At 35.2% G+C, this 14,827-nt stretch overlaps 1 protein-coding gene across 1 annotated transcript in view; it reads left to right on the top strand.

The window, feature by feature from the left end:
• The window catches only part of LOC149566287 (Nop53 protein), a 106,539-nt gene that overhangs the window by 16,462 nt on the left and 75,250 nt on the right, over positions 1–14,827 (top strand). Inside the window, exons 5-6 of the mRNA XM_089819695.1 lie at positions 1,911–2,006; positions 2,117–2,227. Coding sequence (XP_089675821.1) covers positions 1,911–2,006; positions 2,117–2,227 — 207 coding nt within the window. The remainder of the gene's footprint in view (positions 1–1,910; positions 2,007–2,116; positions 2,228–14,827) is intronic.

Raw genomic sequence — 14,827 nt, 5'->3', positions numbered from 1 at the left:
TATTGTAATATTTAGTATAATGGTCATGTAAGTGACTTTCCTTTAAGTCAGTCAGTGTTTAGTAACTTTTTGTTCTTAAGTTGTTTAGTTAGTTTGGTAACTTTCTATTATGTCTTTAGTTCTCAATAGTTTAACTTTTAATGATGGAAAATCTTCTTATAATTACTAATTTAAGGAGCATTACTCTCTTTTGGTTAACATTGAATATCAATCAATTATCATATCATGGTATTAAAGCAAAGATAGCTGTTTGGTAGATTTTTAAAGTTTGTGGATTTATTACTTGGAATTTATTTCCACAAGTTTTTAAATGGTTTTTGAAAATTTGTGAGGTATCCTAGAATTTTTTTTGGACTTTTTTGCCAAATTTTTTTACAATCGAAGTTTATTTTGATAAAACTCAAATTGAGGGTTTTCTGAGCTCACATTTTTTCAGATTGAGGATTTTTGGAGGATTTTTTTTTTTTTTTTTTAATAGTTTTTCTGAAAAATTGAGGTTTGTTTGAAATGTTTTAGCATTTTTTCTGATTTTTTTTTGTTTGAGGGATTTTTTACTGTGCAATGGAATTTTGTTTGTACTAATTCAATGTCTATGGTTAATGTTCATTCACAACCTGCTGTGTTTTCTTTTTACTGCATGATAGTTGGGTGAGGATGAGGACATGGGTTCTTCACACTTGCATATGCATTGAGGGATTTTCACTTTTTTTTCCCAAAAAAATATGTAGCAGGTTTTGAATAGTTTTTTCCCAAAAATCTCAGAGGATTTTACATGATTTCTTACCCAAAATCATGGTTTTTCTTACCAAACATCATGATTTTTCTGATGTCAAAAGGGCTTTGTTTGATGTTTTTTTAAAACAATGGTTTTCTTTGTCTTGGGTTTGTTGGTTTCTGATGATATTTTGAAAATAATGTTTTTTTTACTATGTTCTCCTCAAAACAAAGACTTTTGACATTTTTTCACAAAATTGTGGCTTTCAGTGTTTGACAAAGTGTCTTGATGTTCTTATTAAATCGTGGTTTCTTGGAAAGTGTCTTGGGTTGCACCTAGGGTTTCTAGGGGGAATGATGTTCCTACAAATGTACTAGAGTTCTTGACAATTTTTTTCACAAAATTGTGTTTGATCCCAACATTGCATCAAGGGTTTGATGATTTCTCCAAAAAGTCTGTTAAAGTTACTAAACCAGGCAAAGGCAGAGTGTTTAAATCAGTGCCTTTGCCTGGTTTAGTAACTTTAACAAACTCCTTGGTGATAACAATGTATAAGCTTGTACTTTTTGCCCTTGGTTCACCATTTTGGCTCCTACAGAAGTGGATGATTCAATTCTAGGATTAAACTCATAGGGCTATAGAGGTTTTAGATTATATTTGAATCTAAAGGTGTGATTTTGCTCTATTCAAGGATAAAATGTCTCCTTTTCAGCTGCATCAAGGAGAGAATTTTTGTTTGTAAAATAAAGACAATTTATAACTGTGTGCCCAAAATAAGGCCAAAACTTATTCCGTTTTAAATAAGGCTATTGCTTGAACGGTTGGGACTTTCAAACTAGAATTAATGAATAAAAGTTAAAGTCATAGGGAAACAATTTGACTTTGAAATATCTTTGATATTTAGAGTTTATTAAAGAAAATAGAATTTTTTGAATACATTGTCAAGTACCCTACCCAAAACTTATTCTGTTTTGGAAATAAGGGAAATACTTGAATAGTTGGGACTTTTGAACCAGAATTAATGAACAAAAGTTAAAACTTACAAGTTCAAAACAATTGGGAAACAGTTTTACTTTAAAATGTCTTAAATATCTAGAGTTTTATAAAGAAAAAGGAATTTAATAATTTACATTTGAATGCATTGTCAAGTAATAAGTGTTTGTATTCATGCGACCTGCGAAATAATTGTTTGCAGAAGTGCTTAAAATGGAAGCCAAGGAAGTCTGTCATTCCAGCAGTAGAAGTAGACTTACCTGGGTGCTCTTACAATCCACCATTTGAAGCCCACCAGGTAAAACTATAAATCATATTGAGTTTATGAGATTTTACCCTATGCTGTGCATCGAGTTTAGTTATTAATTATTATTCACTTGCCTTATTATATGCGCTTTGCAATTCCAGGACGCACTAGCAGTTGCTGTAGCAGAGGAAATGCAGAAAGTATACAAGAAAGAACTGCAACCTCCTCCACTTCCTTCTATTGTGACTGGTGATCCAGTGCTTGAGGAAGATGTGAGTGTCTAAAAGGTTTTCATTTCTCCAGCATCAGAATGCTGGACAGATTCTCTATGTTATTTCATGTTTAGCTTCTAAATTGTAGATTATCAACAACTTAGGTCCAATATTTTATTTGTTTTGTATGCTCCCACTGAATCTTTTTGTTTGGCACTGTAATATAAGCCTGCACGTATGTTTATGTTACCATTCTTAAATCATATTTATAGCCCAGTTAATACATTTTGGGTAATCACATGCTAGTGTACTAAGTATATTATATATTCTCGTATCAAAACAACTAGAAACGACACACATGAGAAAATCATAAGGCATTTTGAAATTTCAGAGCAATAAGCTTAAAAACAGTAAGACTGTAAAGTACAATTATATGAATTTAAAATTATAATGTATTAAACCTCATACTCGACAATATATGTTTTCATTGTATTGTCTCTCTGGCTTTGTTTGAAAAGCACATCATTTGTGCAGACAGATCTACAGATAGAAAAATGATTATTAACATAAAATATATTGCTTTTCTTGATTGTAAATCTTTTGAATATTATGTTATTTTTTGAAACTGTTGCATATTCTGTATCAGGGTAAATTTTGTTGAAATGCTAGTCACTATTTGATTGATTGGACTAGGTGTTATTTACAGCTATGAAGGGTTTATGAGGTCGGTTTAGCAGCATCTCAATCCCTAGGCTCCGGCTCCCAACCTTCCGAGTTGGCCTATACTAGTGGGGTGGGGTTTGTATAGGGTGTTAAGAGCCAAGGCAGTTTGGGATCCACTTGGCCTTGACTGAATGGAGTGCCCAAATAGGCAGACATTAGTTGAATAAACACTTTTTTTTTCTTGGTGAAGAACCTACAAGCTCCTCATTTGGGGGGCAAGTTTTGTCCACCATTCTTGAACTTTATACCCCACAATTAATATAAGTGCTCAGTATGCGTCTCAATGAGGGGAATGATGGCCGATCTTGAAGACCGAGGAGGCGATTATAGATAGGCACTCTGGGTATTTGTTGAGAAGCCCTGACTAGATGGAAGGGGATTATAAAGCATTCATACTTTCTTTCGTGCTTTTCTTTCCTGTAAAGTTTTCCTGAGGGCCCCTCTTTGGACCATGGGAACTTTCCTAAATTAGGTTGCAATGCAGGGCAGCCCCATTCAAGTGAGTTTTTGTTGGGCCCTACTTTAACTTAACTATAGTTGAGGGGTCTGCATTATTTAATAGCTAATAGCTTAGAATTAGTTGTTGTTGGTGCAGTGATTGTCTAGACCATATATGTTACATGAGCCCAATTGGTTAGGTCAACTGAAATTTCCAGCCATACATGATGATTTGCACATAATCCAAATAGAGAAATGTATGGTCCATATGCAAAAGAATATACTCTCTCTCTCTCTCTCTATATATATATATATCCAAAAGTATCCATCTCTCATGTATTATTCAGCAAATAAATCATTACTATACATCTCCAAAGTGTCCATGGAAACTTTCAAAACACAAGTTCTTTACCAACATTCCATGTGAGCAAGCATGCAACCATGTAGCCACACATCCAATGTCATGTTTCAAACCCTCACAAATGCAAATGACAAATTCTCTTATCCCCCAAGTCGAGTTAGCCAACTAGTGAACCTTACAGAACTGCCTATGCGCTGTCTTTTACAGAATCAAGTTCACACAAAACCACCAATTGTACTACATAAAACCATGTCATTGATATCATGAGGTTACAAAATTGTAAACTCTTTATGTAATATTGGTAAGTTTTTCCAATATTAAATATATTTCCTATGTTCCCTTGAGTTTCCGGGATGGGGACGGTGGGGGACAGTGGGATGGGTTTCTGGGATGGCAAAATTCTTGGCGATTTTGGGGACTGGGGAGATAACAAACGGGGATGGCTATATATATAGGGAAATTTTAAAATATACACTGAAATTTGCAAATATACATGTCATTCATATGAAACTAAGCACAAAGCGTGTCATTTAAACATTATAGAACCTTAACATACACCATTTGATTGTCATCTAGGAAATAATAACCGATTTCAATACTTGATTGTCAATATGCATATCAATATGTGAACACAAATATATAAATATCAGTTTAGCAGTGAACAATATCATAAAAATCTGGAAATCTAAATATGCCCAAAGGCTAGAGGGCTTCCATAAAGTTTCATCATCATGTCGGAGTTCAACATAGAAAACAAAATATAGAAAAATGAAGTAGACTGCTGCTCAAGCTCTTGGAAGAAAAAAATTCACCTCCTCTTCTTGCAAAATAAAAATTCTAGCCAGCTACAACACACTCCAACTTCATAGGCAAAGCCAAACAAATGACAAAATAACCACAATGTGGTATTTTTTGACCTTTTAGGGCATTTCGAGGGGCAGAGCCCACTTGACGACCAAGTAGGAACAAACAAAACAAAGTTTTTTGTTCTATTTTCTTTTAAGCTTCACAAAGATCAGGGACAGCTGACCGTCCCCGGTACAGTTAGGGGACTTCTAGACGTCCCCTTTCCGTACTGAGGACGACCAGACGTCCCCTGCATTTGTTGCCTAATTGGGGACAGTGGGGGGATGTCCCATACCCGTCCCCGGGATACTTTGTATATTTTCCATGTGAAGCCCCACGTTAAATATTTATTACAATGTTACAAACAACACAAATGGCCCCAAGAATGTTGACCCCATGTGATGCTCACATCCTTGGATCAGCATTAGGCCTGTTGAAGATAATGATAAATTAAAAATTATCATATTATGCAAGGTCGAATCCAAGTTAAAAATTATAAATGTTATCTTAGATTCTTAACTGTGAAACCCTTGGCTTGAAGTCTCAAATAAGGCTTGATATTGCTTGAATGATATTGATGCAAGCTTTCATCATGGAGGGACACAAAAAGTTTGATCGTGATTGCTGAAACAAAGATGCAGACTAGAATTTTTAAATCCTTGATCATAGACTTGTGCTCAATTGCTTGATTAAATGCACATATGATGATAGTGCTTATTGATTATAGTTATAGTGCAAATGAGAGAGGGAGTTGCATTTAAATGTTACACCTTTTTGGTTTTAAGTTTTGGGGAAATACAATGTCTGTTTTCAGGAATCACCTTAATTTATACCTGAAACAGTAATTTCTACTTGAGATGAAATTGTGATACATTTATAAATATAATTTAAAAAACTGAAGGCATTTCATTTTAATATGTAACTTAAAATTCTACGAATAATTTAGAACTTATCTTGATTCAAAGCCAAGTGCTTGGACGATATGTAAAACTATTGTATTACTTGGAATTCTGAAAACTTATTCTTTAATTGGATGCCTAATGATTCTCCTTTGATGGACCATATATATATATATATTGTATTGGCTCTTTTTGGATCTCCCTATATTTTGCCCACAAAGAACTAGAGTATCATTATCTGTTGATTAATATGGGTTCAGATCTGGCCTGTTTACAATCATGAAAACTACGGATATCCTTCAATGCCCTTCCCTACATCTGCCTTTATCAGTGATTACTTAATCACACCTCTCAATTATCCATGATTATGTGTTACTGACACAAATTAGTTTAGCTCTTAATTGGTGCCTTGTCATTACTTATTATTTCTGTCTATTAGATGATTAATCATTTGATTAGTCAATCCCTAATGCAAATTGCTGGTTAATGCGCTTGAGACTTATTGAGTTCCTTCAGATTTTCTTAATAGCTGTAGCTTTTAATGTTGCTTTTAATTCTTCAAACAATAAATGTATCATCTTAAAATCACAGCTGCCTTACATTGTTGCTGAGTCAGTGGTGGCTCCAAGAACAAAAGCTTGTATTGATGAAATTGCTGCTCTTATATAACTGTATAGTATCAATGCCATTGACATGAAATATGGTCGCTGTCAGGTGATGATGTTGACATGTTTGTTGACTTAGACTCTGCCTTCCTTTCATTATATATTAATGCCTCAATTACAGACCTTCACATTAGCAAGTCTTCTATTTCTGTATTATATTAGTCAGTATTGACTAAAATATTGATTTTCTTCCGTGAGGTATTAAGTTTCCAGCCTAACCATAGTTGTGATTGGATATGTCAATGAGATGTAAAGCTCCCCATATTCACTTGCCCAAATTCACAGGAACAGATTGGGTCCCAAGGAAGCTCAAATTGTTTTAATATTGATGGCCAGGTTTGTTTCTTGTAATTGTTTTGAAGCTAAGATGATTTATATCATATAAGTATTGGCTAAGATATATGGGTAGGTTATTACAACCTTAGTTTCCACATGCCACTTAGTGCTGCCTTATATCATTACTGATTCACTTACATCTTTGTCGCTGCTGTTCTTAAACCAGTTTTCGAATGATTAATCAATTTACTACAGTCATCTCTTGGCTGCCATGTTTGCTGACTTTGATGGGGACACAACATTAGGGTTTCAGAAGGGGGATACGATAGGAAACAGAGAGCACTTTCCTGCAACTTGCAAAGCATATTGCTATAATTCAAAATTTGGGGCCAAAGAGCTTGGATAAGGTTAACCATCCTGATCCCAACAATTTGAGCCAAAACAAAGGTTGTGAGCAAGGGATTGCATGAAGTTTCTTTAAACGACCCGAAATAAATTTCTTTAAACGATCCCGAAATTGAACACAAGAAGACATGAACAAGGCATAACCAACAAGGTGGGTCCAAAGCGAGTGTGAAATTGTAAAGGTATACAACCTACTACATTATACCAACCATCAACACTTTTTGGGTATCAACAACATTAATAAATGATCAACCATAATTAAGCTCCTTGTCAAACCTATTAATAAGGAACATACATATTGGAAACTCCCATTGCATTGGTATTGTCAAACTTGAAAATGAATGGCCTTTTAGAGATTTATTGATAACATCATGTAGAAGGTGTAAGTGACATGATGGAGTACTGAGGAACATCCACAACAATGATATGCAAAACCTTCAAACCAATATGTTACAAGTGCAACTCTCACCACTAGTCTCCATGCCACTCCCAAGTTCATCAAACTCAACATTGGAAAGAGATAAGGGGAACTTTATGTCATTAAAAACAATTAACTACAAATGACAACACATGACAAAAAACCTAGTAATCACCATAGCTCCACACAATACCTTAAGTCCAAACACCAAAAACCAAAGACCAAAGAGACAATATGCAAATCAAAAGTTGTAGCTTGGCCTTCACCCCTCTAAATGCTTAGTTGCAATAAATATGATTTCCATAAAGCCCAAAAGAGAATAGCATTGTCCACTTTTAATCACAACCAAGATGTATACATCTCAAACCAAAGGAAGATCGAACCAAATAATTTCCAAATTGAAGGGATTAAGCCCAATAACATCTCCTAAACTCAACATCAATGAATGTCATAAAAAACGATTCACAATGCATAAGTAGATAAACATGACATGACTCCTATATTGAGTCCTCCAGAACCAAATGAGAAAACTCAAGATCCATATCCATGTGAAATCAAAGCTTAACACATTATGCACCTTAGAGAAAGAGTGGAGATTGGAATGCTTCTCCTAGATTTCGAAATCTCATGACTCATCCAAGAACAATCTCCATATAAGGTTTAGGTTTCTTAGACTTTTTGCTAAAATCTCACCAAGGGTAGTAATTTTAACATGTCTTAACATAAGGGGATTCCTAGGCATACCTATATTTCTAAGTATCCATGAGCACCTATAATATGATCAAGCCACATCAAACTCCAAATGCAACAAAGCACTATCATGAAGCAGTCAAGCAAATGATCGTGCATTCAGTACCAAGAGAACCAAACAAGATCAATGTCAAAGCTTTAATCTCAAAATCAAGAAGATAAACATGAGAACATGATCTCACATATCCTGAAGGAAAGATCACATGTTTAAATTAACATATCAAGCTCCTAAGGAAACTTGAATCATACCAAAACTCTAATGTGCAATGAGTATATCATGATGAAATGACAAACTTATTGTCAAACAAGGATAGCGTGTCAGATGACAAAACATGAACATCTCCAAATCACTTGAAGGTAATCATCTCTTATTAATTAAACCCAAAATGTCAAAGAACCCTCATTGCAAATGAATACAAGATTTGATCCATGATTGTAACAAACACTACAAAAGATCATCCCCCATCAAATGGTGAATTCGCATCACTACCACAAGTTCTCCCTAAATTGTGATACCAAGCTCTCCATGGCATCATGCAGAACATCTTCAATTTGAAGATCATCCATGGCCCTAACACGATCAAAGAGTTCAACTCTAAGAGCTCCCTAACGGAGGAGTTTAACCTCCATCTCCGAACTAAGAAGATACAACATTGCCATGCATCATTGTAGAAAGCTCCCATTGAAGTGTATAATCAAGCTATCCATGACATTGTGATACTTATCTTCTAATCAAAGATCAGCCAAGGCACTCACATAATCAAAGCACTCAATTGCAATAGCAAGAGCTACTAGAAGGTCAAATAAAATGTCAATTCTCAAACAAGAAGATACACCTCGACAAAAAATTAGGAACCATTCCAACACCACCAATAATGTGTCTGCATAAGCAATCATCACCACTAATTGTATGATCATCAAACTTCCATTGTATCATACTTGTCTGCACCATACATAGTCAACAACTTATGTCTCACATCATGACACTACTTGGTATCACCATTTCTCCTCCTCAACGTGACAAACAAGCGAGCACAAGTGACTAAGCTAAACCAACAATGCAACATATAAATGCAATAATATACTGGTAACCATGTAATTTGAGACTAATCAGAGATGTGAGTACAGAATGAGTCTAACTCTAAATTGCAAAGATTTGAGTTGCCGTAAGCTCTCAAAAATCACCATACTTGCATACACAGAAACAGCTTAGATGAAAATATGAACAAATATTTAATGCAACAACATCTCTCTGTCTGATGGACTGTGTGCTGTGTAATGCTTTGAATGAGCTTCCTATTGACTATAAGAAGCCCAAAATCCAACACCACATACACAAATTATGACCTCTCCAAGTCTGTAAAGAACATCTGATTTCCAACAAGCATTTCACTTTCAAAAGACAAAACAGGCGAAAACTAGTTCCGTCACTCTTGGGATCTCCTTTCCAATGACTATAAGAAGGTGAAAATCTGACACTCCAGGTCCAAATTGTAGTTTTTAGTAAAAAATATTCCTTCTATTCCTTGTGTAAAACAAACAGGGTTGGTTGGGTGATGGTGGGTTGGTGTTCCACCAGTGGCCCTATCGGGGGGTTGTCACTATTGGAGGTGGTGGCAAGCTTCTAAAAAACCAGATCTGAAATAACTTTTAGGGCTCAATTTAGTTTTATATTTTATATTTTTAAAAAATTTGTGGTTTTAATTAAAGAACCATTCTTTGTGGGCAAAAAATAATATATTTCTTCGTCTCACCTTCTCTTCATAAGGGATGGCTGTACAACCATACGATGAGGTGGGGGGCATTTTTTTCATCTTCAAGAACCAAAAATTAAAATAGATTAGATTATATGTCAATTGTTGTCTCTTTGTCTACTGGATTCAATGGTGAGGTCCGTTTGGCCCAAGTCATTTGTGACATCTCCCTTCCAAGAGCCTCTTAATGAACCGCCATAAAAAACCCGCTTTTCAATTTAGTTTCATAAATGTGGGTCTGCAAAAAAAATAAAAAACCTGCAATCCAAAGCCCCCAAATCTGCAATAAACAACAACTGCACACAACCCTCATGCCTTGGCATGTCTTCATTCTTTCTGTAGGGCCACTAGATCTACTCCAACAAGGGTTATACAAACCACAAACCAAATAGAGAAATCTATTATGTAAACAAGTATTTTAAAATTCTTAAGTAAAAGAATCTTAGAATAGACAACATGCCATTAAAGATGGCACAAGATATGTCAGAAAACTCTCAGGAGGAAAAAATCCAGCCTCCACAGCTGCCACCTCATGTATTATTCAACAAGGGAATCAGTGCAATAAATTTTCAGTCTCCAAGAACACTTACAACACAAGTTTTCTACAAGCATATCATGCGAACAGGCATGTAACCACACATCCCATCTATGAATCAACCTTCATAGCTGACAAGAAATGCTACAACCCCTTAGCCAAATTACCCAATTGTGCAGGCTACTTATTGTCATGCCTTGCTATGCTTAACAGGAAGTATCATTTCACTTTTCTGAAGTTGCATAAGGATATCCTAAATGTTTCCCTTGTCAAATTTGACATAGATGGACAACATTTTAATTTAGTATTCTCTGAAAAACATTATTTGATTACCTTCTAGGTGTTCTTTTTTGAAGAAATATTGCATGAAGCATGTTCCATCTGTGGTTCACAAGAAATGGAGAATTCCCTTTTGTCAAGCAATCAGTCAAGGAGAATCTTCTCCAAGTCTGCTTCGGACTGTATATCGGGGCATTTTAACTGATTTTCTATATTATTTTATTGTTTGGTTTATGTCATACGATCAATTTATCTATGCTAAATGCTTGTTTGGCATATCATTGGGCCATCATTTTACTGATTCAACCAAAGAAGTTAATAATCCTATTTGAAGAGCACACAGAAAACCACAGCAAACAGAGAATTAGAGTAGAGAGAGCAAGTATCAAAAGGAAAACACCAAATTTCTTGTGGAAAACCCTTAGGAATAAAAAATCACATCAGATCAATAGCTTTTATTAATGAATGGGCACCAACCCAGATTACATTAGGGAACACCAACTCATAGAGAGCACCAACTTACAGAGAGCACCAACCTTGCTCAAAGCACTAACTTCAACTTTTACACAAATATTAACATTTTTCATAATATTCCAGTCGCTTTAATCTCCATACAAAAATTTGTACCCCATTACCTGAAACATTTCTTGACAACTTATCTTCAGCACACTGAAAAGGACTACCAAACACTATTCCATGCCAAAAAAATGATAGAGAATAACAGAATATGTTTTCAGCGCTTAGCATGCATGCTTGACTCAGTAATCTCTGACTGAGGAAGGGATTGCTGAAGTATTTATCAATTTCTCCAGGGTTCAAAACGATTCCCTATCTTAATACAAAACCTTACACAAAGTCACGCCAAAAAAGGATGAATAAATTAATGAATTGGTTTCAAATAAAGTGTCCAAGAATCAGATTTGATTTTATCAAAACACATGCAGCTGCCAAGAATCAAATTTTGAATCTGTCAGAGTATAAACACACCTGCAGCTGCCATACACCAAGGATAGCTGCCATACATCACAAATGATACCATACTGGCTTCAATTAATTACCACGTCAGCAACAATAAATCACCATGTCCCACAGCAGCAAGTATGACCATGATTTCCTTGTAGAATGGCATCTAGTGTCGTATCTATTCACCAATACCTTTGCTGTCTTCACCTTTGAAATCAATCTTCTGACTCTTCTCCCACTCTGTCATTGATGGCAACTCCATCTGAAACCGAATCTGGTTTGAACTAATGCTGCTTCCTGACTCACTACTCCCCCTTTGACATTAATGATTAATACCAAATTCCATAAGTGGAATGGTGCTGATAGAATATGATAATAGAAACTCCCCCCGAGTCAAAATAACAATTCAAGTATGATTAAGAAATCACTCTGTAATGTCCCCAATTAGTTGAGATAGAAAGGATAAGATAAATTTATTAAATGTCCAATAAATACCACTGTTAATGTTTTGTAGCTTCTTTCGGATAAAACTTATTGAATATATATATATAAAGAGTTATTATCACATTCTTAATCATAATAAACATATGTTATTGATAACGAATGAGAGTTGAAGAGACATGTCTCTATGGAGACATGCCTCTTAAATGCCATATATATATGCCTTAAGAATATAATTTGGAACACACAGAAATTACAACAGTGTTAGTACATTTACATTTTCCATGAAAATTTCAACATGGTGTCAGAGCAGATTCGATCTCTTGGGATAAAAGATTTAAAAAAAAATAATGTCTGTAATGATCTTCTATACCTGAATTCATGTGATTGGAGACACAATGGATGTATTCACCCACATTAAATCAAGATATGACTAAATGATTTGTCTCATCTGCGGCATACTGCAGACATCTAAGTGGGCAGAGTAGGCACAATTATTCCGCCTTGCGTGGATGAACGTGAATGGTCTGGCCTAGCAGCAGAAAGTGGCCAGATTCATCCAAAATTTTAACAAATCCGATAGCTTCCTTTTCAGAACTTCTCTCTGCTGCAGTTTGTCTCCTAAATTTGTTAATCGGGATTTGGGCTCATCTCCACAATGTGGATCTCGACCTTGGTGTTTTGTTGTACAGTTATAAAGCTGATATTTCCAAGGCTTTCTTTGACCTGATTCACTCTTCAAACAAGCATTAACATCTCAGGATCAAGTTCAATTCGACCAAATAGGATTTCCTAATCATTGAATACAATATGTTGCCGATATTCAGAGTCGTTGAGTCATGGTAGAACAGGAAGAGTTTAATAAATATATAGTATTTCAGGAGCGTGAAGTAAACCGCATGAAATATCAGCATTTGTGATTATGATGGTTGATTAAGATGTGAATTGATTCTGGGAAGTAAGAGATGATCCATTCTCACAGTATTGACTGTCGATTGGGAGATGTCAAGTATGAATAGTGAACCATTTGATAGTCACAATTTTATTGATGAAGGTCTGAAGCATTAAACTAGGTTATTGGAATTAAATAATATGCAAAGGTGCAGTGATCATAAAACTGGAGAAAGGTTTTTCTGAACAAGAATACTTGAGATGCTCGGAAAATCTAAAGGGATTCCTGTTAGTCTTCAAATGCTGAATAGGCGGTTGCTGCTTTAAGGGGCACTTGGATCATTTCTTTGCATCTGCATGGCAAGTAATATCATTATTGAAAGGTGGACAAGATGTACACGTGAAAGGAGATAAACGTGTAGGACGAATCGCATAAACAACGATAGTCCATACACATAGATGTTGGAAAGGTACATGGACCAGACAGGAGTTAAAATTCCTAAATGCCAATGTAATTTTTCATGGATGGGACAAAAGGAACAAATGTAGTGTATTACATGGCACATAGTTTCATTTAAATGAATTACCGAGGACATTGGCGGAGTTGTTGATCAATCATCTAAAGGTATGATATATTATCCAAATAACATTAATCAAATAGAAGTGTGGTCATCATTATTCATGCTTATGATTATTTATTAATCCATTTATATAGAAAGATATTAATGTACATTTATGGAAAATAGCTATGAGGATAATGTAAATGGTTATCTAAATTTGATTTTATTATAATAAAAGAATATTTTACAAGGGAAATAATCGATTGTGTTGGTATGCGAGGTGATTGGTAATCTCCAACTAACATGACCATATAATCTCTTTTAATGAAATAGTTAATATAATAAATAATTGTTTTTGGCTACAATAAAGTCTATTGGAATGAAAGATTAAATATTGATGTGTAGACAAATATTTATTTGTATTTCTATAAGAGCTATTTGCCTTGATCTTTTCCTCCGAGAATCTTATTGCAGGAAAAGGTAGATTGATATTAGGTTCAGAGGGAATTTGACTTTTCTTCAAAAGCAACTTTGGATTAGGATCTCAAAAGATTGAGATTCAGAGGGAGCCTGACATTTCATTATAGGCAACCTTAAAGAGAGGGAGCAGATAGAGGATGTGATTCAGTCAACCTTTAGTAATCTCAGTCATATTGATTCAGAGGGAGTAAACCATGTTGAGATGGATTCTTTAATGATCAATAAATTGTAGCAATCAAGAGGATTGTGATTCATGAATATACCTCGTGGTTGTGATTTTAATGGGCCTACCCCCTGTGTACATCACAAGGAAGTGATGACTTCCAAATGATGTCACTTATATTTGTAGGAGTTATTGTAAGGTGACAATTTACAATAACTTGTATTAGGAGATCAAACAAATTACAACAGCATTAGTGCATTTACATATTCCATGAAAATTTCAACAACCACAAAGGGTCAAAGGAACTATCGACCACAAGACAAAATGCTTCCCCGCAGCAGGAGTGCCAAATGGCACGGAAAGGAAAATGACAAAAACAAGATCAAACAAGCAACAACCAAAAAGGAGAGAGGGGGAGGGGGTCACAAAAAGATCTCGAGATCTCACTACAAAATTAGAGCAGTAGAGAAGAACCTAGAGACAGAAGGATAAACCACCGGGCTGGAAGTGTGCATCAAATGTCTCTGAAACTTCCTGGTAGAGGAAGAAGAAGAGAAGAAAACCGCTGCTGAAAATAGATCCTTCGAGGTCTCACGAATCTGGAGTGAGAGTGAACTAATTAAGCTAATTAATCGAGTGGCCCAAAAATTTAAATAACACCATTAAAACGGCTAAAGGATAAAATAATAGAATAATAAAATAATGTTGGCCTGGCCTATTGTAATTTTCATGACACTTTTTGGGGGCCTATTTAAGTGGATGGTTGGGCATTATATTCATCAATGGTTATCCTTTGGTTCACAGTTTCGGAGG

Source organism: Cupressus sempervirens, chromosome 3 (assembly GCF_028749045.1).
Source record: "Cupressus sempervirens isolate cs-2001-9-10 chromosome 3, ASM2874904v1, whole genome shotgun sequence".
NCBI lineage: Eukaryota > Viridiplantae > Streptophyta > Pinopsida > Cupressales > Cupressaceae > Cupressus > Cupressus sempervirens.
Note: the sequence above shows the minus strand (reverse complement) of the source record. Positions and strands in the feature narration are given on the sequence as shown.